At 43.1% G+C, this 26,253-nt stretch overlaps 1 protein-coding gene across 4 annotated transcripts in view; it reads left to right on the top strand.

The window, feature by feature from the left end:
* The window catches only part of LOC144600246 (transcription elongation regulator 1-like), an 80,686-nt gene that overhangs the window by 12,423 nt on the left and 42,010 nt on the right, over positions 1–26,253 (top strand). For all 4 annotated transcript variants that reach the window (XM_078411804.1, XM_078411805.1, XM_078411803.1 and 1 more), the window contains exons 4-5: positions 7,083–7,323; positions 13,093–13,431. In XM_078411804.1, the coding sequence (XP_078267930.1) occupies positions 7,083–7,323; positions 13,093–13,431 (580 nt within the window). The remainder of the gene's footprint in view (positions 1–7,082; positions 7,324–13,092; positions 13,432–26,253) is intronic.

The raw sequence follows: 26,253 nt of genomic DNA, 5'->3' as shown, positions 1-26,253 counted from the left end.
CGAACCTGCACTTGGTCTTGCCGATGTGCAGAGGTTGACATCTGGAACACCGGATACATTAGATGAGGTTGGAGGAGGTGCAAGTGAACCTCTGCCTCAACTGAAAAGACTGTTGGTGTCCTTGGATGGAGTTGAGGGGGGAGGTAAAGGGACAGGTGTTGCATCTCCTGCAGTTGCAGGGAAAGCACCTGGGGAGGGGGTGGGAAGGGACGAGTTGACCAGAGAGTTGCAGAGGGAACGGTTTCTGCACAAAGCAGAAAGGGGTGGAGATGGGAAGATGTGGCCAGTAGTGGGATCCCGTTGGAGGTGGCGAAAGTGTTGGAGGATTATCGGTACAAATCGAAGGTATTTATTCACAAAGTGCTGGAGTAACTCAGCAGGTCGGGCAGCATCTCGGGAGAGAAGGAATGGGTGACGTTTCGGGTCGAGACCCTTCTTCAGACTGATGTCAGGGGGGGCGGGACAAAGGAAGGATGTAGGTGGAGACAGGAAGATAGAGGGAGATCTTGGAAGGAGGAGGGGAAGAGAGTGACAGAGGAACTATCTAAAGTTGGAGAAGTCGATGTTCATACCAAGGGGCTGCAAACTGCCCAGGCGAAATATGAGGTGCTGTTCCTCCAATTTCCGGTGGGCCTCACTATGGCACTGGAGGAGGCCCATGACAGAAAGGTCAGACTGGGAATGGGAGGAGTTGGAGGATTATATGCTGTATGCGACGACTGATGGGATGGAAGGTGAGAGCAAGGGAGACTATGTCCTTGTTGTGAATGGTGGGGAGGGGGAGCAAGAGCAGAGCTGCGGGATATCGAGGAGACTCTAGTGAGAGCCTCATCTATAATGTAAGAGGGGAACTCCCGTTTCCAAAGAATGAGAACATCTCCAATGATCTAGAATGGAAAACCTCATCCTGCGCAGATGTAGCATAGACGGAGGAATTGGGAGCGGGGATAGAGTCTTTACAGGAAGCAGGGTGGAAAGAAGTGTAGTCCAGATAGCTATGGAAGTCAGTAGGTTTGTGGTAGATGTCGGTCAATAGTCTGTCTCCTGTTATGGATGCAATATGCATGATAGTTATGTTATCATTTTGAAGTCTGTTCCTCGGAGATAAGGGAGAATAAAACAGATTTCACTGCTGATGCCTGTTTCTCTAACTGCATGTTCTGTTGTATTAACTGGTGTGCGAAACAGTAATTGTACTAGACTAGACTGCACAATACATCCATGTCCACAACATGCAAAGACTTGTTCTGATCTAATGTAATCAGTTTGATAAAACAAGCTCTTGAATGTGATTATTTTTTTATATAAGCAGTGGTTTAATTGCCAGAGGATTTGAGTTTAGGATCAAGGAGGTCCTATCGCAGTTGTACAGGGCCCTGATGAGACCGCACCTGGAGAATTGTGTGCAATTTTGGTCTCCTAATTTGAGGAAGGACATTCTTGCTATTGAGGGAGTGCAGTGTAGGTTCACCAGGTTAATTCCCAGGATGGAGGGACTGACATATGATGAAAGAATGGGTCGACTGGGTTTGTATTCACTGGAATTTAGAAGGATGAGATGGGATCTAATGGAATTGGACAGGCTAGTTGCAGGAAAAATATTCCCGATGTTGGAGGAGTCCAGAACCGGGGTCACAGTTTAAGAATAAGGGGTAGGCCATTTAGAACTGTTATGAGGAAAAACATTTTCACCCAGAGAGTTGTGAATCTGTGGAATTCTCTGCCACAGAAGACAGTGGAGGCCAGTTCACTAAATGTTTTCAAGAGAGAGTTAGATTTAGCTCTTTGGGCTAAAGGAATCAAGGGATATGGGGAAAAAGCAGGAACGAGGTACTGATTTTAGATGATCAGCGATGATCATATTGAATGGTGGTGCTGGCTCGAAGGGTCGAATGGCCTACTCCTGCACCTATTATTCTGTTCCATGTTTCTGAGTATGTCATTGAGCCTTTTCAATTGGTTTGGAAATGGCATAGAAGATGTTTTAAATGAATTTTTTGCATCTGTTTTTACGAGGGAGGAGGGCGATGCTGACTTAGAAATGGAGCAGGAGGGTTGTGATGTTCTTGAGCATATTGCTATTGACAGGGAGGCAGTGCTGGAGGCTCTGGCAGGCTTAAAAGTGGATAAGTCTCCGGGCCCTGACGAGATGTATCCCAGGATGCTGAGAGAGGCAAGGGAGGAGATTGCGGGGGCTCTGGCTCAAATTTTCAGAGCCTCTCTTGCAACAGGGGATGTACCGGAGGACTGGAGGATAGCTAATCATATCATATCATATCATATATATACAGCGCGGAAACAGGCCTTTTCGGCCCACCAAGTCCGCGCCGCCCAGCGATCCCCGTACATTAACACTATCCTACACCCACTAGGGACAATTTTTACATTTGCCCAGCCAATTAACCTACATACCTGTACGTCTTTGGAGTGTGGGAGGAAACCGAAGATCTCGGAGAAAACCCACGCAGGTCACGGGGAGAACGTACAAACTCCTTACAGTGCAGCACCCGTAGTCAGGATCGAACCTGAGTCTCCGGCGCTGCATTCGCTGTAAAGCAGCAACTCTACCGCTGCGCTACCGTGCCATTATTTAAAAAGGGCAGTAGGGATAAACCTGGGAACTACAGGCCGGTGAGTCTGACATCGGTGGTGGGGAAGCTGCTAGAAAAGATTCTGAGGGACAGAATCAGTCTTCACTTGGAGGATCGAGGGTTAATTAAGGATAGTCAACATGCCTTTGTTAATGGAAGGTCGTGTCTGACTAACTTGATTGAATTTTTTGAAGGGGTGACCAAGGAGGTAGATGGGGGTAATGCAGTGGATGTGGTATACATGGATTTCAGTAAGGCTTTTGACAAGGTCCCACACAGGAGACTAGTCAAGCAGGTAAGAGCCCATGGGATCCAGGGCACCTTGGCAAAATGGATAAAAAACTGGCTTAGTGACAGAAGGCAGAGGGTGATGGTAGAAGGTTGCTTCTGTGACTGGAGGTCGGTGTCCAGTGGGGTGCCGCAGGGATCGGTGTTGGGTCCCTTACTGTTTGTAATCTACATTAATGATCTGGATGTCAACGTACAGGGCATGATCAGCAAGTTTGCAGATAACACAAAGTTAGGGGGGGGGTGGTGAATAGCGAGGAAGGGATCTGCAAGCTGCAGGAAGATATAGATGAGATGGGCGGAGCAGTGGCAGATGGAATTTAATCCTGAAAAGTGCGAGGTGATGCACTTTGGCAGGAATAACTTGGAGAGGGAGTACACCATGAATGGAAGGACCCTAGGGAAGACAGGGGTACAGAGGGACCTTTGAGTACAGGTACACAAGTCCTTGAAGGCAACAGGACAGGTGGACAGGGTGGTCAAAAAGGCATATGGGTTACTGGCCTTCATTAGCCGGGGCATCGAATATAAAAGTAGGGGGGTAATGATGGAATTGTACAGAACACTGGTGAGGCCACAGCTGGAGTATTGTGTACAGTTCTGGTCACCACATTATAGAAAGGATGTGATAGCTTTGGAGAGGGTGCAGAGGAGATTCACCAGGATGCTGCCAGGGATGAAGGGCCTCGGCTATGAGGAGAGACTGAGCAGACTGGGGTTGTTTTCCCTGGAGCAGAGAAGGCTGAGAGGGGACATGATCGAGGTGTACAAGATCATGAGGGGCATAGATAAGGTAGATGGCGGGGAACTTCTTCCACTGGTGAAAGGTTCAACAACGAGGGGACATAGATACAGGGTAAGGGGAGGGAGGTTTCCGGGGGATGTGAGAAATAACTTTTTCACCCAGAGGGTGGTTGGAGTCTGGAACTCACTGCCTGGGGTGGTGGTGGAGGCGGGAACACTCACAACGTTTAAGAGGCATTTGGATGGGCACTTGAAATGCTACAACATTCAGGGCTACGGTCCAAATGTGGGAAAATGGGATTAAAATTAGACGGGTGGCACGGACACGATGGGCCGAAGGGCCTCTTTCTGTGCTGTAGGACTCTATGACTCTAAGAAGAAAATGCTGGAAATACTCGGCAGGTTCTGCCAGCATTCATGGAAAGGGAAACTGAGTTCATGTTTCAGTTTAAGGACCTTTTATTGGGACTGGGAGAAAGTAAACAAACTCATTTTAAGAGGCTGGGGTTGGATGGGCTGAAGGAATGTCTATGTTGGGGTGATTCCTGGATTGCAGTAGAAATTAGCTGTTGATTATGCCATTTGGGTGATGTGTTAATGAGAGGCAATTTAAATGCCAACAAAGCAAATGCAGAAACTATGAAATGCCCTGGATGTCAGGATATGCTGGTCAAGAGAGGGAAGGTAAGTAAGTTAATTTTAACAGATCAATGACATACAGCAGAACCAATGCTATTTGGTTGACCACCTGGCAGAGCATCACAGCGGTGATCCTGAACTTCCAATTGCCCAACATGGTATTTCTTCAGCCAGTTTCACTCTTTTCATTAGTATTTCTATCTAGTATTTGAATTTTGTCAATACAAGTTTGAAACAAAAACTTTGATTTTAAAGTTGATTCACCAAGAAGAAATTTGAAGTCTTATACTAGGCATGTTTTGGAAATGAGATAAATGCAAATTAACTGAAATGTAATTCACTTTTATACAGAGCTCCCTCTGGCCCACAAGGACCAAAAGCTCTTAGTACTGAGGGAAATGTTGCAAATCTCACCCCTAGAGGGAATGGTGTTTCATTAGTTTACATTTTCAAGTGAGAACTCTTATTTTCCATAGCTGTGGTAATCATAATGAGCATAAACAAGAAACATAATATGTGATTAACTCTTGTTTAATAAAATATTCCACTGCAAGAATAGTAATTGCATATGCGATAATATTTTTTCAAAAAGGTAATTTTATTAATTAAATATGTGTGTGCAGCTGATGTAAAAAAATACATGCATTACAGATGAAGAGTGTGCTTCAGGATCAGCCTGCATATTATTTGGCTGGCCTGGTCAACTCATGCAAAACTCATGGACTTCATCAACTTCACCACCAATTTTCATCCTTTCACCCCATGAACCGTCGCATATAACACACAATCCTCTGAAATGTCCAATGGGATCCCAACACGAATCACATCTTCCCATCTCCACTCCTTTCTGCCTTCCGCAAAGACCATTCCCTTCGCAACTCCCTGGTTAACTCATTCCTTCCCACCCAAACCACCCGCTCCCCAGGTATCTTCCCCTGCAACTGCAGAAGATGCCACACCTGTCGCTATACCTCCTCCCTCGACCATGTCCAGGGACCCCGACAGTCCTTTCAGGTTAGGCAGAGGTTCACTTGCATCTCCTCCAACCTCATCTCCTGTATCTGTTGTTCAAGATGTGGACTCTTGTACATCGGCGAGACCAAACGTAGATTGGGTGATCATTTTGCTGATCACCTTCACTCAGTCCGCCTGAACCTACCTGATCTCCCGGTTGCTGAATACTTTAATTCTCCTTCCCATTCCCACACTGACCTTTCCGTCCTAGGTCTCCTCCATTGTCAGAGTGAGGCTAAATGCAAATTGGAGGAACAGCATCTCATTTTGCTTGGGCAGCTTACAGCTCAGTGGTATGAATATTGAATTGTCTAACTTCAGGTAGCATCAGCATTCCCTCTCTCTCTCTCTCTATCCCTCCCCCATCCAAGACGCGTTAGCTTCTCATTTTCGCCCAACAAATAGCTAACAATGGCCTGTTTTCTTTATCATCGTTACTTTTTTTGCATATTTTTCATTCGTTGGTCTTTATCTCTACATCATCGTCTATGTCTCTCATTTCCCTTATCCCTAACCAGTCTGATGAAGGGTCTCGACCTGAAATGTCACCCATTCCTTCTCCAGAGATGCTGCCTGTTTCGCTGAGTTACACCAGCTTTTTGTGCCTTCAAAGAAAATCATATGTTTGTGTCAAAGAAGGTTACAGGCAAATAAGTGTGGAGATATGTTTAACAGATAACTATGAGCTCTGGCAGGGACTCTTTGGACTGAAAGGACCCATGTCATAGGTAAATTGAAACGCTAAGGCAGTATGCTTGGAACTTTAATCTAATTTTATACACCTCTGCCATTGGAGATTTTTTTAAATCTATCCAATCGCTGCCTATTTTAATTTGCCTACTTAGCCTCTCCTGTTCCAAGGACTTTGAAGACCCATCACACTTGAAATTGACCTTACTTTGTTAGACGGTACAACAATAAAGAGTGTAACCACGTACATTTAAATGGAATGTTGGAACTGTAGTTTATGTGAGTGGGATAGGTGTGCAGGGACTGTAGCACTTATGTACAGGATGGGATCAAGGCAAGCATTACCTGGTGAACTGGATGTTGCATCAGGATTTCTAAATTATTGGATAGCGGTCTAGGGTCTGGTAAGAGTTGGATCGATCTGTGTAAAGGAACAGTTGTTACATTTTTCTTTTGGCGATAGTTATAAATTAGCACCTGTGCTTACAAGTGTTTGGTATCACAGAAGGAAAGATGTGGATTACATCCAAATTAGTAGTACATGTAATGGGCATCACGTGCTACAAACCACATCTTTCCTACTGTGGGTTGGCATTGACTTTTTTAATGTCCTGTATTTTGCGAATCAGCTGAACATGGGAATAGTCACTGTTGACTCCACTGCTGGATTTGCATGGAGTGTAAGGTTATTGATGGAGCAGTTGAAAGTGAATGGGATGAAGGTGCACCAATGAAGATTTCCTGTGTTGACATCCAAGGCACAATGAACATAAAAGCAGCCTATGACATAAAAAGCTAAATCATCCCACTACCTTGTGTACAAGGAAAATACTGTAGGTCTATCGCATCTAATTGTTGTTGGTGAGTAATCGGACAACTAATGGGAATCATTCTTGAATATTTTCCATCCGTACATAAATCGTGATCAACCACACCACTGTCCTCGATGTACTGGTTACAATTATCAAGAGGCACATTCAATTGAGCCTAGATAATAATAATTAATCCCAAATTCATTTGTGAGGAAAAACTTCCTTTTATGATTGCTGTATATTTATTATACATTTGTTTATCCTGTTTGCATTTAGTAACGAAGAGGTTTTCTTTCTTGCTTAGGTATACTATTACAATGCTCGGACACGAGAATCTGCCTGGTCAAAGCCAGAGGGGGTAAAGATAATTCAACAATCAGAACTGACACCAGTCATGGCCTCACAAATGATTACTACAACATCAACACCTATTGGTAGTACGGCAGCCCCGTCTGTCTCAACACCCACATCATCTGTTCAGTCTACAGCACCAGCCTCTTCCAGTGCACCCACATCAGTTGCAACGGTCTCGGCAGCTGGTCCAGGTAAGTAATGCAGAAATATGAACGCTTGTTTTGGTTCACCAGATGAACTGCATTTATTAAATTTATTGGTACTTGGGATTTGATTGTCTGCAGTCTGCATAAGTGGCATGGCCAACTTTTGCAATTTCATTGGTGCCTATTCCAGGAAGAATATTCACTTAATATTCATCAGCAGTTTGGAATATTATTTGGGGAAAATTAATATTTGATTACAAAGGTAAATCTTAAATGTGAAAGGAAAAAATGAGGGATGCTTAATGTTTTCTGCATGGTGTTGATCTCATGAATCACAATTCTAATGTGATACAACACAAACTAGCTGTTATGTATCCCCTTTTTCTATGTCCACTTACCTGCATGTAGTCCGGCTGCCTTTCCTTTGGTAATTCAAATGGGTGTGTAAATAGTTCTTGAATGTTGTGGAAGTACCTGTCTTCACGACACATTCAGACAGTATGATCTGCATTGCAAGCACACTCTGGATAAAAAATATTCCTTTCCCTGATCCTCTTTGAACCTCATGTCTTACCCTAAAGCTATGTCCTCTAGTTTTGGACATCCCAACCACTGGGAAAAGTTTCTTAATATCTGTCCAATCTGCACTTTTCATAATTTTGTCTATTTCTACCAGATTCCCTGTCGGCCTCTTCTACTTCAGGAAAAAAAAATCAGTCTATCTAATCTTTCCTCAGCTTTCCAACTGCAATCCCTTTCTGCTTGGTGAATACAGATGAAAAATGTAAATACATAGTAATGAAAAATTCCCGACAGACTCCACAGACTTATCTACGATACCCGTATCAGTTTGGATTGTCTCATCAATATCTAGATTAAAATCGTTCTTGACTATTGCAGTTCCTTTCAGACGTGTCCTAGATATTTCCCCATTTTTGTTTTGTCCCATAGATGCGTTCCATTTTGTGCAATTCCTTTGAATTTCCCTTAATCTTAATCTGCCAATAATATTTTGTGGCCCTTTGATGCTCCCAATTTCTCCTATAAGATATCTCCTACATTCACTATATTGCTGAAGGGTTTCCTCCCATTTCTGTTCTCTATACCTATTGTATGAATCCTTTTATTTTTATCAAACCCTCCATCTTAGGACTTGCTCCCAGCATGTGTTGGAAAGTAAAGCTTTCTGTCCTGTGCTTCTGGAGTAAGGTCATGCTAACTGGAAGAACAGCACCATAATCTTACAACCCAACAGTATAAACATTGAATTCTGCAATTTTAGGTACATAACCTACAAACAGCCCCCCTTTCCCTACCACACCTATTTTCCCCCTTACTTTCCTTTACCCCACCTAAACGTGCACCCGTTTTTCCCTTTTGCTTTCCTTCCCCCTGTCCCCTTCCACCTATATTCCTACTTCTGGATTACATTTCAAGCCTCTTCTATCCTTACTAAATTTTCTGTCTTTTCATCTCTGGACTTTGTCCAATCATCTGCCAATCAAAATTCCCCTTGCCTGCATTCACCTATCCCTTGCCTGACTTTGTCCAGCCCTGCTGCTCTTCCCCCCCCCCCCCCCCCCCCCCCCCCCGCAGTCAGTCTGAAGAAAAATCACAACTCGAAACATTGTCTGCCCATGTTCTCCAGAAATGCTGCCTGATCTGCTGAATCACTCTTGCACTTGGTGTCCTTTTTTTAAAAGGAAAACGGAGTACCCGCTTAAGGTGTGTACCCCACACAATCATCACCTAATGTTAGAATTGAACCCTGCCACTGAGTCAACAATCACTGAGGCACTGATCCTGGGGCAATTCGGGAAATCCTGATCTTGGCAATGATACTGAATTTGATAAAAAGAAAAACTGCCTCTTATTATAGTTAACCATGTTGTTAGCAGTTCACAGGTGTTGGATCATTGAGGGGTTGTGCAAGATATTTTATAAATGCAAACAATTCTTTTCACCTAACTTATTCACCGTAAAGCACGAACTATAAATGAGATGAGTGGAACTTCCATTGTTGACTACATTGATATTAGCAGTTGATGTCTGCTGGTGTGGGTCAACTATTGATTGATCAATGGTGTTGCACATTGAAAAGCCAAGATTCAGTGCATATTTAAAGCAAGATGGCTATGCTTTTGTAAGTTCTGTAAATCTGAAATAATGTGTTCACGTCCTCCCTCTAGTGTTAATACTGCAGAACTGTAGACAGCATTTTTCATTGTGAATGTGAGCCTAGACATTCATATTGATACTAGTTAACCAGAAGAGCAGATAGACATAGTTCTTTACAAGTTGAACTGATTTTCAAAGGAAGCATACATTTTAAATGTTGAAATAAGTTACGAGACAAAGGCTGTGAGGCTAATGTATGTGTAGGAATATAATGCTGCACAGAATAAGTACAGTTATGGGATATTTTTATATATCCGTATAATAGACCAAAGTTTCCATCTAGAATAATTTCCAGGTGTAATGTCCAATTGCACGCAAAACAAACAGCGAATAGTGCACCAATTTGCTAGTTGGAAGGAAAGGATGTCAGCATCATTATAAACTGGGCGCAGTTTAAACTGATGTTTTTTTTCCTGTATTGCTAGTAATGTGAATTGACATAATATATATGCAGTAGTGAAGGACTAGTTTATTTTGATCAGTCCTCTATTGTGGATCTATTTCTTGGTTTTAAAATGGCATCATCCATGAATATTTCAGCAAGTAAATATGTTGAAATTTTAATTATTGTTAATGTGGAAATAAAATGAAAAATTATCTTTCTTTCATCACACATTGCTAGCCAAATGACATTAGGCCCAATTCTATAAACCCACCAACATCACTGGGAGGCATGGACTCATTTATCTCGATTAAATATGAATCCTTCCTATTAGACTTCATGTAAGTCACCTGGTTTCCAGAAACTATAATTGATTACGTGCTAATGTAAAAATATAATAATTTTTTTTTGAACATGATTCCCACCAATTTACCTTGTATGGTAATTGTGTCATACATTTTAAGGCATTTTCACTTTTTTTTTTAAAAGGTGGATTTTTTGATTTTCAGTCAATTACATGTTTGAACTCTGTGTATTGTGAAATTATTGTGGACATGTTTTTTGGTGGTAATTAATGTGTGAGATGAATAGCTTCATTCTATAAACTACTTCATTCTATAAATGCGGTGCTGGCTCGAAGGGCTGAATGGCCTACTCCTGCACCTATTGTCTATTGTCTACTTGTAAGAATATCAGAGTATAGGACACACACTTCATTGAATCTGTAGCGCAGTTATAAGAGCTGCTGCACCAGAGACCTGGGTTCGACCCTGCCCTTGGATGGTGTCTGTGTGGAGTTTGCACATTCTCCCTGTGATTGTCTTTGTTTGCTCCTGGTGCTCTGGTTTCTTCACCCACCCCAAAGACATGTGGGTCTGTAGGTTAATTGGCCTCTAAAATTGCCTCTAATGTGTTGGAAGTGGATGTTAAAATGGCTTAACATAGAACGTATGTGAATGGGTGATCAATGCTCGGCGTGGACCTGGTGGAGCGAAGAGCCTGTTTTCATGTTTAGCTAAACTAAACCATTCAGTGAGATTGTAGCTGGTCTGATCTGGCTCTGTATTGTTTTCTTTCACTTTTAGATCAGATGGATCAGCATGCAAAATACTGGTGTAACCAGCCCGCAAAACATTGGCTAGACTACACTTGCAGTATTGTATGTAGATCTGGTTGGCATGCTATAGGAAGGATGTTGTGCTAGGGAGAGAGCAGAGGACATTGACAGGATATTGCCTGGATTGGAGGACTTCAGTTATGGAGAGAGATAGGATAGGCTGGGCTTGTTTTCCCTGGAACGAACAAGCCTGAAGGGTGATGGGCTATCAAAAATAAGGAAATGTAGGTTTAAGATGAGGATTTTTTTAAAAAAGTGAATTTGAGGGGAAGCTTTTTTTGCACAGAGAGGTGAATCAAATAAAGTTATTACATTTAAACAGACACTTAAATCGGCAAATCATAGAAGGATTGCCCAAATGCTGGCAAATGCGATTGCTGTAGTTGGGCATAGGAATAGCAAGGATATCGTGTGCTGTGCGACTATGACTGTGTAGGCACTGAGAAATCTTTATTACCTGTCCCTAATTGCCTTTCAGAATGTGACAGTCAGCAGCTCTGTTCTTTGACCCCTTAGGATACTGTTGGATGAAGTTTTAGCATTTATTGCCAGTAACAATCAAGGAGCGGCAATATATTCCCAAGAAATAATGGTGTGTGAATGTAGAGAACCTGCAGGCACCATTGCTAAAGACCTGCTGGCCATGACCTTGGTTGTAGGTGTTGCAGGTACAGAAAATGCAATCATTGTGATCTGGGCATGTAACCAGAGTAGTATTTTTACAGGTGGTATGCACTGCAGCCACACTATGCCAGTGGTGTGTTGAGCGATGGTTTAGGGTGGTAGCTGCTATTGGCCCAATATTGTTGATGTATAGGGGGCACAGTGGCGCAGCTGGTAGATCTGCTGCTTCACAGCACCTGAGACCCGGATTCAATCCTGACTTTTGAGTGCTGTCTGTGTGGAGTTTGCACGTTTGCCCTTGACTGTGTGGGTTTCCTCCAGGTGCTCTGGTTTTCTCTTGCATCTCAAAGATGGTTTTGCAGGTTATCATATCATATCATATATATACAGCCGGAAACAGGTCTTTTCGGCCCACCAAGTCCGTGCCGCCCAGTGATCCCCATACATTAACACTATCCTACACCCACTAGGGACAATTTTTACATTTACCCAGCCAATTAACCTACATACCTGTACGTCTTTGGAGTGTGGGAGGAAACCGAAGATCTCGGAGAAAACCCACGCTGGTCACGGGGAGAACGTACAAACTCCTTACAGTGCAGCACCCGTAGTCAGGATCGAACCTGAGTCTCCGGCGCTGCATTCGCTGTAAAGCAGCAACTCTACCGCTGCACTACCGTGCCGCGGTCTATGCAAAATTTCCCCTTGTGTGTAGAGCGTAGGTGATAAAGAGAGATCGTGTAGACCGAGCAGGTGATCGATGGTCGGCGTAGATAGACTTGGTGGGCAGAAGGGCCTGTTCTCGTGCTTTCTCTCTAAACTAATCCTCTCAATATTGTTGGCTTGCAGAAATCTCTTAACTCTCAGATCTGAAGATTTAAATTCTTAATAGTTTAATAGATTCAGAGCCGTACACTAACATTGAGCTTTCAATTGAATGATCAGGTATTGATGATTTACTGGAAGAAGGCAAAGTTTCAGCTTTTTTAACAGTCCCTCTAACCAGCCATCTTAAGTTTTATTCCTTGGGATTGATACTGCATTCAGATACATTCCAGAAACGGAGTATCCACGCCGTGTATCCACGGAGTATCCATGGCGTGTATCCACGGAGTATCCGTGCCGTGTATCCACGGAGTATCCATGCCGTGTATCCACAGAGTATCCACGCTGTGTATCCACGCTGTGTATCCACGGAGTATCCACAGAGTATCCACGCCGCGTATCCACGGAGTATCCACGCCGCGTATCCACAGAGTATCCACGCCGTGTATCCACAGAGTATCCACGCCGTGTATCCACGGAGTATCCATGCCGTGGTCACTGCAGCACAATCTTGGTGGTTTTATGAAATAAAATCTGAAAGCTCATATCTGCAGTAATCATATGTTCAAAGATGATTGCCGTTCTTAGAAAATACTTTGCTTGTATAATAGATGTTTAGGCTTTCATAATTTGTTTAGTGTGATATATTTTTTCAACTGCCTCTTTTGTTTCATTTGCAATGGTACAGATCATATGCGATTAAGCACACCAACATATTCAGCATTAAAAGGGTTTGGAAAAAGTATGAGGAGTGTGTCAAGTGACGGTGCCAGCTTTACTTTTCCACTGGTATCTGCAGCTCCCGATCAGCCTCCACCTGCTTCAGTGGCTACCCCAACGCCGTCCGTCTCTGTGTCCGTGACTACCAGTGCGACACAGCAGTCTGTACCTCAATCCATGCAACAGGCTATGCCCCCGCCTGTACCGCATTCAGTGCCTCAACCAGCTACAGCAATCCCAGCCTTTCCTCCAGTGATGGTGCCGCCATTTCGTGTGCCATTACCCAGCATGCCAATTCCACTGCCAGGTAAGATACTATTTCTCTAACACTCATGTTATTCATGTCCATTTGATCATTTCCCTTGGTGGGCACTCTTAAAAAAATATCTGTTCCTTAAATACTTGAGTGCTCTATTTTGGTTGTAATCCTTGTGTCTGTCCTGGCTTTCTGCAGTAACAGGTCAGTAAAGCTAACCGTTTGGCATTTAAAATCATTAATCTTGCAGTGAGGTTTATGATGGTGCATACATATAAATGAAGGAGCTTTTCTATGTCTCTATCCAGAAAGAGGCGAGGGGCTTAGTAAACATACATAACAATTTGTTTTCAGTCTGATAGAGAATTGCAATGTGCTGCTGTGCTGAAAAGGGAGAGTGATGCCTAGTTGTTAAGGTTGGATTAAAGGCTATTGGACATCACACAAACATAAGTAGCTTCACATTGAATACGCCAACACCTTCCCATGATAGTCCTAACAGAATTCAGGGAAAGAAAGATTGCAGCTGAAATTCTTTATTTTATACCACCCACCCCGGCTGCACATTGGAATTTCATGATGCAAAGTAGGCAATAAATCTATAAATTTTTAGTACATATTTTGTTGAATTCAAAATAATAGATGGTTAATAAATCGTATGTCAAATTTGCTCCCTGCAATATAGCTACATTGAGCCACGAGAAAATGGCAGGCCTTATTTCAGTGGTTTCAGGGACAGCTATTCAGCTGGAGTGTTTGCATTCTCTAATTTTGAAATAGAAAATCGTATTGATGTTGATAGTCAATTGATTAGTCAGGCTTCATATTTTTCACCCTTTAAAGCTGCATTTATTTAAAAAAAACAATCATGTTGGGTTTAACAATTAAGTTTTCAACTTGGTTGGGAATTGCCTGTGCAAATAATTTAAATGTTTAATGCTGCTTTAATATTTGGAATTTGAAATTTTATGTTGTTATAATGAATTGTGCGCATTAAACTGCATGAAGAATATGAGTTGTCTGTGAAAATTGTATGGAAAGTGATTTGTCCCTACTGGAGACACGTAAACTTGAGATGGTGGTCCAGATTTGGCCAAGGGCATCTATTAGCTTGACCGATTAAAAAGAAGGCCCTGAGAAATTTAAGGATACAACGGGCTCTTTTCCTGCAATCTTTTACTGACATAGAAAATTAAGTTTGGGAAAAGGAGAAAACGATTATTTGGGGGATGACGTTTGAGGTGAAAATGGCAGTGAAGCATCATGGTGAGGACTAGTGCTAAGCTTTCTGGCCTTCATGGGGTCAACGCATTGTCAAATTTTGTACAGATGGTGCTGTTTGTCATCCTTGATTTCGATGTATCTTTGGTTATTTAGAGAATGGAAGTATACTTCCTTAGTTCTTATCGGTAACATATAATGACAGATAAGGTGAAATCTAACTGCCTTATTCAGAAAGGGAGACAGAAATCTGTTTGAGTTTACATCTGTCATTGAGAAAGTGCTCGCTTTTAACATTTTTCAGATAGTCAAGGTACCCAGGATGGTTTTGAGAGATAGAAATCATGTCAATGATACCAATTTATTGGAGTTCTTTGAAGAAGCAAACTGCCGTGGTTAGAGAGTGCATGAACGATATTTGAATTTCCAGAAGGCTCTTGATAAGGTGCAACTTTAGTGGTTTAGTTTAGAGATACAGTGCCCGTCGGCCCACAGAGTCCATGCCGACCAACGATCCCCACACATTAACACCACCCTAAGGACAATTTACATTTATACCAAGCCAATTAACCTACAAGCTTGTACGTCTTTGGTGTGTGGGAGGAAACCGAAGATCTTAGAGAAAACCCATGCAGGTCACGGGGAGAACATAGAAACTGTACAGACAAGCACCTTTAGTCAGGATCGAACCTGGGTCTCTGCCGCTGTAGGGCAGTATCCCTACTCGTACATCAGGTTCTCAGCCACACATTCCGAGCACCATACATTATCCTGGAGTCTCATTTTCTGCTGCAGAATATCCTGTCTGACTCCCTAATTAATGAGTCTCCTTTCATTATAGCCCTGGTGACTTCACCCTACCCCTCTATGCCTCATAGCCTGACCTGGTGCTACAGACCTCTCCTCTGAGCGGTCACCCACTCACCACCACAACAGTATCCAAATGTTCAATAATATGGGGTTTGCCCATTCAGGACTTAACGAGGCCAAACTTTTCCTCTCAGATGGATGAGTCTTTCAAGCGCAAAGAGCAGTGGAAACTGTCTGATTAGATTATAATGTGGGTGTAAATTCACAACAGGTAGATGGTAATTCCGAGTTGGAGTCAGATAAGCCATGACCTCATTAAATGGCAGTAGTCTTAAAAGGCCATGTGGCCCATTCCTGTTCCTAATTCATATGCTTGAATGAAAGATTGAAGAGTGGCACAAATGGTGGTGGAAGGATCACATTATTTGTTTTCTTAAAAAAATGTCTAAGGTTATTAAAAAAATTGGCAGTGTTTGTGCAATGAAGTTGAGAGACCAGGTGGAGGGAAACTTTCTGACAACTGTCAATTGCATACATATTAAATGATGGTAATGCAGTCAGTCAAAGATCAACTGAATAAGGAAAATCCTCTAAAGAGAGAATCAATTGGATTAAATAATTAAGCTAATTTATTAAAAGTTAATTTTGAAAGAGAGAGTGATGAATCTGGAATTCTCCTTTTTGTGGATTTGTTGTGGGTGTTTTTTCTCCTTTTGCTTGCTGTTTTGACGGCTCCAGTTTGCTCAAGCAAAGTCTTGCGGATGGGTGGATTCAGTGGCCATATAATAGCTTTATGTACGTGTGCAAGAATCTGTGGAGTGTAAATGGGCTTGTGGAATTAGTGCGGGATTGTTATGAATAGGTACTTGTTGATCAGTGAGCTTGAGGACCTTTGTCATATCCTGTCACGTCGTAGTCTCTTCTCAATGGTTTTGAGTTCCTGGTATTTTTCCGAACCTGATTTTTTTCTCTTCCTCTTCCTCTTCCTTCTCTCTCAGACATTTTCTCATAACCATATCTGGTATTTCCATCCCCAGCCTTCGCTCCAGTGCTTGTCCGCCCCAAAACAGCTGCTGTTTTTTTATTCACCCAAAACTGAGTTGCTTCTCTGTTCTAGCAAAAAATATAATTTAGTAGCCCTGAAAATAGAACTAGAAGTTTAAACTGTGTTGCTTTGTACCTCATTTGGTATATTTTCCCCATAGAAGACAACTCCAGCCATTTCTTATTATCTTTATGCAGTGGTGGTGAGAGTAGTTTATAATTGTGACTGTGCAGAGCAATTGTACCAATTCAAGCACCAGGCGCTATTCTATTATGTTTTAAATGCTATGTTCTTGCAGGTTCCTCAGTTTCAGTTTATGCCTGGCACTTGCAGTTTATAAAATAAGATTAGTTGCACAGGGAAGATTCACAGAGTCTGAAAAACAAGGCGCATCTTTTAAAAATTTAAAAATTCCAAATTAATGTTAAACTCTAACATGTATATGGCGGGATTGTCGTATGTTGAAAGACTGGAGCGACTAGGCTTGTATACACTGGAATTTAGAAGGATGAGAGGGGATCTTATTGAAACATAAGATTATTAAGGGGTTGGACACGTTAGCGGCAGGAAACATGTTCCCAATGTTGGGGGAGTCCAGAACCAGGGGCCACAGAATAAGGGGTAGGCCATTTAGAACGGAGATGAGGAAAAACCTTTTCACTCAGAGTTGTGAATCTGTGGAATTCTCTGCCTCGGAAGGCAGTGGAGGCCAATTCTCTGAATGCATTCAAGAGAGAGCTAGATAGATCTCTTAAGGATAGCGGAGTCAGGGGGTACGGGGAGAAGGCAGGAACGGGGTACTGATTGAGAATGATTAGCCATGATCACATTGAATGACGGTGCTGGCTCGAAGGGCCGAATGGCCTACTCCTGCACCTATTGTCTATTGTATAATTAACTGTATTGTCCATTAAGCAATATGCTATTGTATCTTTCAACTGCCAATTTTTTTTCTATTTCCTGCTATTTTCCCCTTCTGCACTTTGCTCTAAAGCTAGCTTTTGTCAGCAATTCTGTGGGGTACGGGTTGGTGAAGGTAAGGAATAATCCTTCCCAGGCCTAGAACAAAATAATGTGATCTTTGTTGATGAGCCCAAACAAGAGTGAAATAACAACCGAGAAATAAGTAAACCCTTTGCTTTCTATTTATTATGTGATCAATAGTCTGTGGTCGACATGAAATTATCCAGCTCTCAATGAATCTCCCTTGAGATAAAGGTAAATGATACACAATAGTTTAAGTCTCATTGAACAGCATGTTTAAGACACTGCTACAGAATGTAACATTCTGGATTTTAAAATAATACAATGGACCAGGCAGAAGATTATGTATTGTGCATCTGCCGACCACCCAATGACTCATAGTGCTACTTTCTTGCACCCTGCAGCAATTTTTTGTTTTCAAATTACATTTTGACATTTGAATCTGATGATCCCACCATTTTGCCAACTCTTAAAAATTGAAGCTGGATGCTTGGGAAATAGTCTGGTACTACTTCAGTGAGATTTATTATAAACCTGTTTTTATTATAAATTTGCCTAGACTGGGATGTAAAAAAATAAAAGCAGGGAGATGGTGTCATGCACATCAATATTCCTCAAAACCACTATTAATTACATGCATTTTCGTTTTTATAATCAAGATATTTTTACCAAAGCATGTGTTTGCACAACCCAAATTGGATACATCGTGTTGAAGCATTAGTGAACATTATTAGTATCAGGCGGGCAGAATTGATCATAATGTGATTGAGAACTAGACAATCACTCAAAAGTTACTTTGGGAATTGACATGCAGAAAAAGGTGGTCTTGCAAACAAAAAGTCTAGGATAAAAATGCATCCATGTAATCTTCCCGCAGTAATGGGGCACCATCTATCTATATTATCACATTACTAAAACTCTCATCTTGTACTTTTGTTTGTTTTCGAAATACAGCCAAAACGGTACACGATAGGGCAACAATTTTAGGCCCACCGTACTCACCATTGGCCTGCGGTTCAAATGATTCCTATATTTGGCAAGTAATGTAAAAGTAAACCCCAAGGGGTTCTACAGATATGTCAATAGCAAAAGGATAGTGAGGGATAAAATTGGTCCATTAGAGAGTCAGAGTGGACAGCTATGTGCTGAGCCGGAAGAAATGGGGGAGATATTAAACAATTTCTTTTCTTCGGTATTTACCGAGGAGAAGGATATTGAATTATGTGAGGTAAGCGAAACAAGTAGAGTAGTGATGGAAATTAGGAGGATTAAAGAAGAGGAGGTACGGACACTTTTGAAGAATATAAAAGTGGATAAGTCTCCAGGTCCTGATAGGATATTCCCTAGGACATTGAGGGAAGTTAGTGCAGAAATAGCAGGGGCTATGACGGAAATATTTCAAACGTCATTAGAAACAGGGATGGTGCCGGAAGATTGGCGCATTGCGCATGTTGTGCCGTTGTTTAAAAAAGGTTCTAAAAGTAAACCTAGCAATTATAGACCTATTAGTTTGACGTCTGTGGTGGGAAAATTAATGGAAAAGATACTTAGGGACAATATATATAATTATTTGGATAATCAAGGCCTGATTAGAAACAGTCAACATGGATTTGTGCCTGGAAGGTCATGTTTGACTAATCTTCTTGAATTTTTTGAAGAGGTTACCAGGGAAATTGATAAGGGCAAGGCTGTGGATGTTGTCTATATGGACTTCAGTAAGGCATTTGACAAGGTTCCACATGGAAGGTTGATTAAGAAGGTTAAATCGTTGGGTATTAATAGTGAGGTTGCAAGATGGATTCAACAATGGCTGAATGGGAGATACCAGAGGGTAACGGTTGACAATTGTATGTCAGGTTGGAGGCCAGTGTCTAGTGGAGTGCCCCCAAGGATCTGTGTTGGGTCCACTGTTGTTTGTCATTTACATTAATGATCTGGATGATGGTGTGGCAAATTGGATTAGTAAATATGCAGATGATACTAAGATAGGTGGAGTAGTTGATAGTGAGGTAGATTTTCAAAGTCTACAGAGAGACTTGGGCCTTTTGGAAGGGTGGGCTGAAAGATGGCAGATGGAGTTTAATGCTGATAAGTGTGAGGTGCTGCATTTTGGTAGGACAAATCAAAATAGGACGTACAGGGTAAATGGTAGGGAATTGAGGAATGCAGTGGAACAGAGGGATCTGGGAATAACTGTGCATTGTTCCCTGAAGGTGGAATCTCATGTGGATAGGGTGGTGAAGAAGGCGTTTGGTATGCTTGCCTTTATAAATCAGAGCATCGAGTATAGAAGTTGGGATGTAATGTTGAAATTGTACAGGGCATTGGTGAGGCCGAATCTGGAGTATGGTGTGCAGTTCTGGTCGCCAAATTATAGGAAGGATGTCGACAAAATGGAGAGGGTACAGCGGAGATTTACTAGAATGTTGCCTGGGTTTCAGCACTTAGGCTACAGAGAGAGGTTGAACAGGTTGGGTCTTTATTCTTTGGAGCGTAGAAGGTTGAGGGGGGACTTGATAGAGGTTTTTAAAATTTTGAGAGGGACGGACAGAGTTGACGTGGGTAGGCTTTTCCCTTTGAGAGTGGGGAAGATTCCAACAAGGGGACATAGCTTCAGAATTGAGGGACAAAGGTTTAGGGGTAACATGAGGGGGAATTTCTTTACTCAGAGGGTTGTGGCTGTATGGAATGGACTTCCGGTGGAAGTGGTGGAGGCTGGCTCGATTTTATTATTTAAGAGTAAATTGGATAGGTATATGGATAGGAGGGGATTGGAGGGTTATGGTCTGAGTGCAGGTAGATGAGACTAGGTCAGGGAGAATGGTCGGCGTGGACTGGTAGGGCCGGACAGGCCTGTTTCCATGCTGTAGTTGTTATATGTTATATATGTTATATGTTATATTTTAAAAGTTATTCACCTTTAAAAATAAAAAAATAACTTTTTAAACTTAAATAAACCCCATTTCCACTTACCCTGCCCGTCAGCCGCGCCTGCGCAGTAATACTTCCGTGTTCGATGTCACAATGGGAACCCAACGGGTCCGCGTCTGTGCAGTTGTGGCCCGTTGACCTAATTCTTACGTAAGATGGCTGCCGGATCTGCGAGTGCGCATTTGGGGGAGGGTTACAATAGACAATAGGTGCAGGAGGCAGCCATTCGGTCCTTCGAGCCAGCACCACCATTCAATGTGATCATGGCTGATCATTCTCAATCAGTATCCCGTTCCTGCCTTTTCCCCGTACCCCCTCACTCTGCTATCCTTAAGAGCTCTATCTAGTTCTCTTGAATGCATTCAGAGAATTGGCCTCCACTGCCTTCCGAGGCAGAGAATTCCACAGATTTACAACTCTGACTGAAAAAGTTTTTCCTCATCTCCGTTCTAAATGGCCTACCCCTTATTCTTAAACTGGGGTAGGCCATTTAGAATAAGGCCTACTGGTTCTGGACTCCCCCAACATTGGGAACATGTTTCCTGCCTCTAACGTGTCCAACCCCTTAATGATCTTATGTTTCGTTAAGATCCCCTCTCATCCTTCGAAATTCCAGTGTATACAAGCCTAGCCGCTCCACTTTCAACATATGACAGTCCCACCATTCCGGGAATTAACCTAGTAAACCTACGCTGCACGCCCTCAATAGCAAGAATATCCTTCTTCAAATTTGGAGACCAAAACTGCACACAGTACTCCAGGTGCGGTCTCACTAGGGCCCTGTACAACTGCAGAAGGACCTCTGCTCCTATACTCAACTCTTGTTATGAAGGCCAACATTCCATTGGCTTTCTTCACTGCCTGCTGTACCTGCATGCTTCCTTTCAGTGACTAATGCACTAGGACACCCAGATCTCGTTGTACGTCCCCTTTTCCTAACTTGACACAATTCAGATAATACTCTGCCTTCCTATTCTTACCACCAAAGTGGATAACCTCACACTTATCCACATTAAACTGCATCTGCCATGCATCCGCCCACTCACACAATCTGTCCAAGTCACCCTGCAACCTCATAGCATCTTCCTCACAGTTCACACTGCCACCCAGCTTTGTATCATCTGCAACTTTTAATCCCTTCATCCAAGTCATTAATGTATATTGTAAATAGCTGCGGTCCCAGCACCGAGCCTTGTTGTACCCTACTAGTCACTGCCTGCCTTTCTGAAAGGAACCCATTTATCCCCACTCTTTGCTTTCTGTCTGCCAACCAATTTTCTATCCATATCAGTACCCTACCCCCAATACCATGTGCTCTAATTTTGCGCACTAATCTCCTATGTGGGACCTTGTCGAAGGCTTTCTGAAAGTCAAGGTACACCACATCCACCGGCTCTCCCCTGTCAATTTTCCTGGTTACATCCTCAAAAAATTCCAGAAGATTAGTCAAACATGATTTCTCCTTCGTAAATCCATGCTGACTTGGAACGATCCTGTTACTGCTATCCAAATGCTCCGCAATTTCGTCTTTTATAATTGACTCCAGCATCTTCCCCACCACTGATGTCAGACTAACTGGTCTATAATTTCCCGTTTTCTCTCTCCCTCTTTTCTTAAAGAGTGGGATAACATTACCTACCAACAATCCACAGGAACTGATCCTGAATCTATAGAACATTGGAAAATGATCACCAATGCGTCCACGATTTCCAGAGCCACCTCCTTAAGTACTCTGGGATGCAAGACCAGGCCCTGGGGATTTATCAGCCTTCAGTCCCATCAGTCTACCCAACACCATTTCCTGCCTAATGTGTATTTCCTTCAGTTCCTCCGTCACCCTAGGATCTCTGGCCACTAGAACATCTGGGAGATTGTTTGTATCTTCCTTAGTGAAGACAGATCCAAAGTACCGGTTCAACTCGTCTGCCATTTCCTTGTTCCCCATAATAAATTCCCCTGCTTCTGTCTTCAAGAGACCCACATTTGCCTTGACTATTTTTTTCCTCTTCACATACCTAAAAAAAGCTTTTACTATCCTCCTTTATATTATTGGCTAGCTTACCCTCGTACCTCATCTTTTCTCCCCGTATTACCTTTTTAGTTATCTTCTGTTGCTCTTTAAAAGAGTCCCAATCCTCTTCCCCCTCTTCTTTGCTATGTTATACTTCTATTTTATTTTTATGCTGTCCTTGACTTCCCTTGTCAGCCACGGATGCTCCTTAGAATCTTTTCTCCTCTTTGGGATAAATTGATCCTACAACTTCTGCATTATTCCCAGGAATACCTGCCATTGCTGTTCCACCATCTTCCCTGCTAGGGCCTCCTTCCAGTCAAATCTGGCCAGCTCCTGCCTCATGCCTCTGTAATCCCCTTTGCTATACTGTAATGCTGACACTTCCGATTTTCCCACAACTCAATTTGTAGAGTAGAACTTATCATATTATGATCACTGCCTCCTAATGGCTCTTTTACCTTGAGTTCCCTTATCATTACTCAACACTAAATCCAGAATTGCCTTCTCCCTGGTAGGCTCCAGTACAAGCTGTTCTAAGAATCCATCTCGGAGGAACTCCACAAACTCCTGGGATCCAGTACCAACCTGATTTTCCCAGTCTACCTGCATGTTGAAATCTCCCATAACCACCGTAGCATTACATTTGCGACATTCCAATTTTAGCTCTTGATTCAACTTGCACCCTATGTCGAGGCTACTGTTTGGGGGCCTGTAGATAACTCCCATTAGGTGAGTTTTACCCTTACAATTCCTCATTTCTATCCATACTGATTCTACATCTCCTGATTCTATGTCACCCCTTGCAAGGGAGTGAATATCATTCCTTACCAACAAAGCGACCCCACCCCCTCTGCCCACCTGTCTGTCTTTTCTATATGTTGTGTACCCCTGAATATTCAGTTCCCAGCCCTGGTCCTCTTGGAGCCATGTCTCTGTAATTCCCACAACATCATACTTGCCAATGTCTAACCGAGCCTCAAGCTCATCCACTTTATTTTTTATACTTTGCGCATTTAAATACAACACTTTAACCGGTATTCACCTCCCCTCTCACACCGATCACCATTGGCCCTGACCTTACTTTCTTATCCCATCTAGAACTTTCCTTCCCATTTATTCGAGAGTCCTTTGCAATTTCTCCTGTATTCGCTTCCCCTTTAACTCCATCTTCATATTCCCAATTTGTCACCCCTCCTCCCCACTACTTAGTTTAAACCCACATGTGTAGCACTAGCAAACCTGCCTGCCAGAATTTTGGTCCCCCTGCTGTTAAGGTGTAACCCGTCCCTTTTGTACAGGTCACCCCTACCCCAGAAGAGATCCCAGTGGTCTAGAAATCTAAATCCCTGCTCCCTGCACCAGCCCCTCAGCCATACATTCATAACCCCGATCTCTCTGTTCCTGACCTCACTAGCACGAGGTACAGGTAGCAATCCTGAGATAAACACCCTCGACGTCCTACTTCTCAGTCTTCTTCCTAACTCTCTAAACTCGCGTTGCAGTACCTCCTTCGTCTTCCTCCCGACATCGTTCGTGCCCACATGCACAACTACTTCCGGTTGATCGCCTTCCCTCGCTGGGATGTTCTGAACCCGGTCCGTGATGTCCTGAACCCTGGCACCAGGGAGGCAACAGACCATCCTCGAGTCCCGCCTGCCGCCACCGAATCTACTGTCGGTTCCTCGGACAATGGAGTCACCCACTACTATGGCTTTTCCTGACTTCGGTCTCCCCAGTCGAGTCTCCTTGCCTGGATTAGAGCCACCAACCTGTCCGCCGCTCGGACTGGAAGCGTCTTCTGCCCCGACAGCTACAAGAGGGTGTACCTGTTTGCAATAGGCACAGCCACGTTCACTCCCCTTTGAAATGGTCTCCCACCTTCGCTCGACCTGGACCCTTGGTGTGACAGCCTCACAGTAGGTCCTGTCCAGGAAACTCTCACATTCCCGGATGGCCCTGAGGTCATCCAGCTGCTTTTCCAACTCCGCCACACGTCCATTCAGGAGCTGCACCTGGACACAGTTCTTGCAGGTGTAGCTCCCAGAAGCTTCAGCTGAGTCCCTACCTTCCCACATCGTGCAGGAAACACACTGCACCAACTTGCCCGCCATTACTATAATGTCAAAAAACAAATCAGGCTCAAAAACAAGCGTATCCACCTCCCCTCAGCCTTCTCGCCGAAGACTCGCACTTTTCTCACAGGGCACTTCCCTCCACAGGGCCGCACCCCTTGTGCAAACCTTGTTTATATCAGTCACTAAATTGACCAATTTACCAGACTTTTAATTTAATTGATCAGCCAATCCCCACACTATCCTGTCTTCCTCTGACTAGCTGGGAGGTATGTGCTTCACTGAATGACTGCTAGCGTCCCTTTGGCGCTTTTTTTTAAACGGACTTTTACCTGCAATTCACACTTACTTACTTTCAGCCAACAGTCGTCCCTGCTGCTACTGCTGCTCTCCCGACCTTTACCGCTCGGAGGGGGGCGGGACCTGCCCGAGTGACAGGAGTGGCGGCCAATGAGGGGAGGATGAGGAGAGCTCTCCTGCTGCTGGCTGTCGCGATGGCCGCCCGGGGCCGGAGTGAGTGGCTTCCTCTCCCCCCTTGGCCGCCCCGGGGGAGGTTTAAGTGGGGCTGAGGGCGGATAGAGTGGGTGAATGTCGTCAGTTGGGGGAGAGTTCCATGGAGGGTTGCTGGGCCCGCAGGAGACATTTGGACCCAACGGGTCCACGCCCGTCTAGTTGTCGCTTAAAAACTCAATGTCATTTTCACCATAGGTGGCCTTTGAAATTGACAAGTAGTCGCTTGTGTGAAATGATGCTCTTTTAAACATTGCACAAACAGCCTTGTATTTTCAAGTCCTTTTTTAAAAGGAGAAAAAAAACACCTATTTCCCCATTGACACAATTGTTTTTAGAACCCGGTTTTCTATAATGCCAGGTTTCTCCGAGAAATAACTACAGTGTTGTAGCAGAAGTATTGTACTATGGTCAGCCATTTCTGCGCTTAATTCTGTATATGTGAATGCTGGAATTTGCTTTGCAACTTAATAGTGTGTACTGATTGCATTGCTGTTATCAGAGAATCACTATTTTTGGTAGACGCATGGGTAATAGTGCAGAAATCCAGGGGAATATGGAGTGTTTGAGTTGCTGTGCTGTAGATCCCTCTCCCAAGGGTTATGTCGGGTACCCACTGCAGAAGATTTGTTTTGAAATGTAGGCACAACAGCAGTAAATTCTATGAATTTGGATCGTTGGCTTCTTTGAATAAATTACTAAATAAGTATAGCATATTGCAATAAGATCCCATATGGGAGGTTGGTCAACAAGGTGAGAACACACAGTATGGAGATAATGTACTGACATAAATTGAGATGGGTAGGAATACTTTGAGGAGATTTTGCAGTGGAGCAGACAAAATGTGTAGGAAATTCATTCCTTCTATCCAGAGATAGTGCCTATCCCACTGAGTTACTCCAGCATTTTGTGTCTATCTTCGACATGGATGGAGAGATACAAGTGGGAATAAATCTTTCTTGACTTGGCAGACTATGGCTAGCAGGGTATCACAGAGATTGGTTCGTGAACACCACCTGTTAATAAGCTACAGTGCCCTCCATAATGTTTGGGACAAAGACCCATCATTTATTTATTTGCTTCTCTACTCCACAATTTGAGATTTGTAATTTAAAAAAATCACATGTACTTAAAGTGCACATTGTCAGATTTTAATAAAGGCCATTTTTATACATTTTGGCTTCACCATGTAGAAATTACAGCAGTGTTTATACATAGTCACCCCATTTCAGGGCACCATAATGTTTGGGACACAGCAATGTCATGTAAATGAAAGTAGTCATGTT

The sequence above is a fragment of the Rhinoraja longicauda genome, chromosome 14 (assembly GCF_053455715.1).
Source record: "Rhinoraja longicauda isolate Sanriku21f chromosome 14, sRhiLon1.1, whole genome shotgun sequence".
NCBI lineage: Eukaryota > Metazoa > Chordata > Chondrichthyes > Rajiformes > Arhynchobatidae > Rhinoraja > Rhinoraja longicauda.
This window is presented reverse-complemented; position numbering and strand designations above follow the sequence as displayed.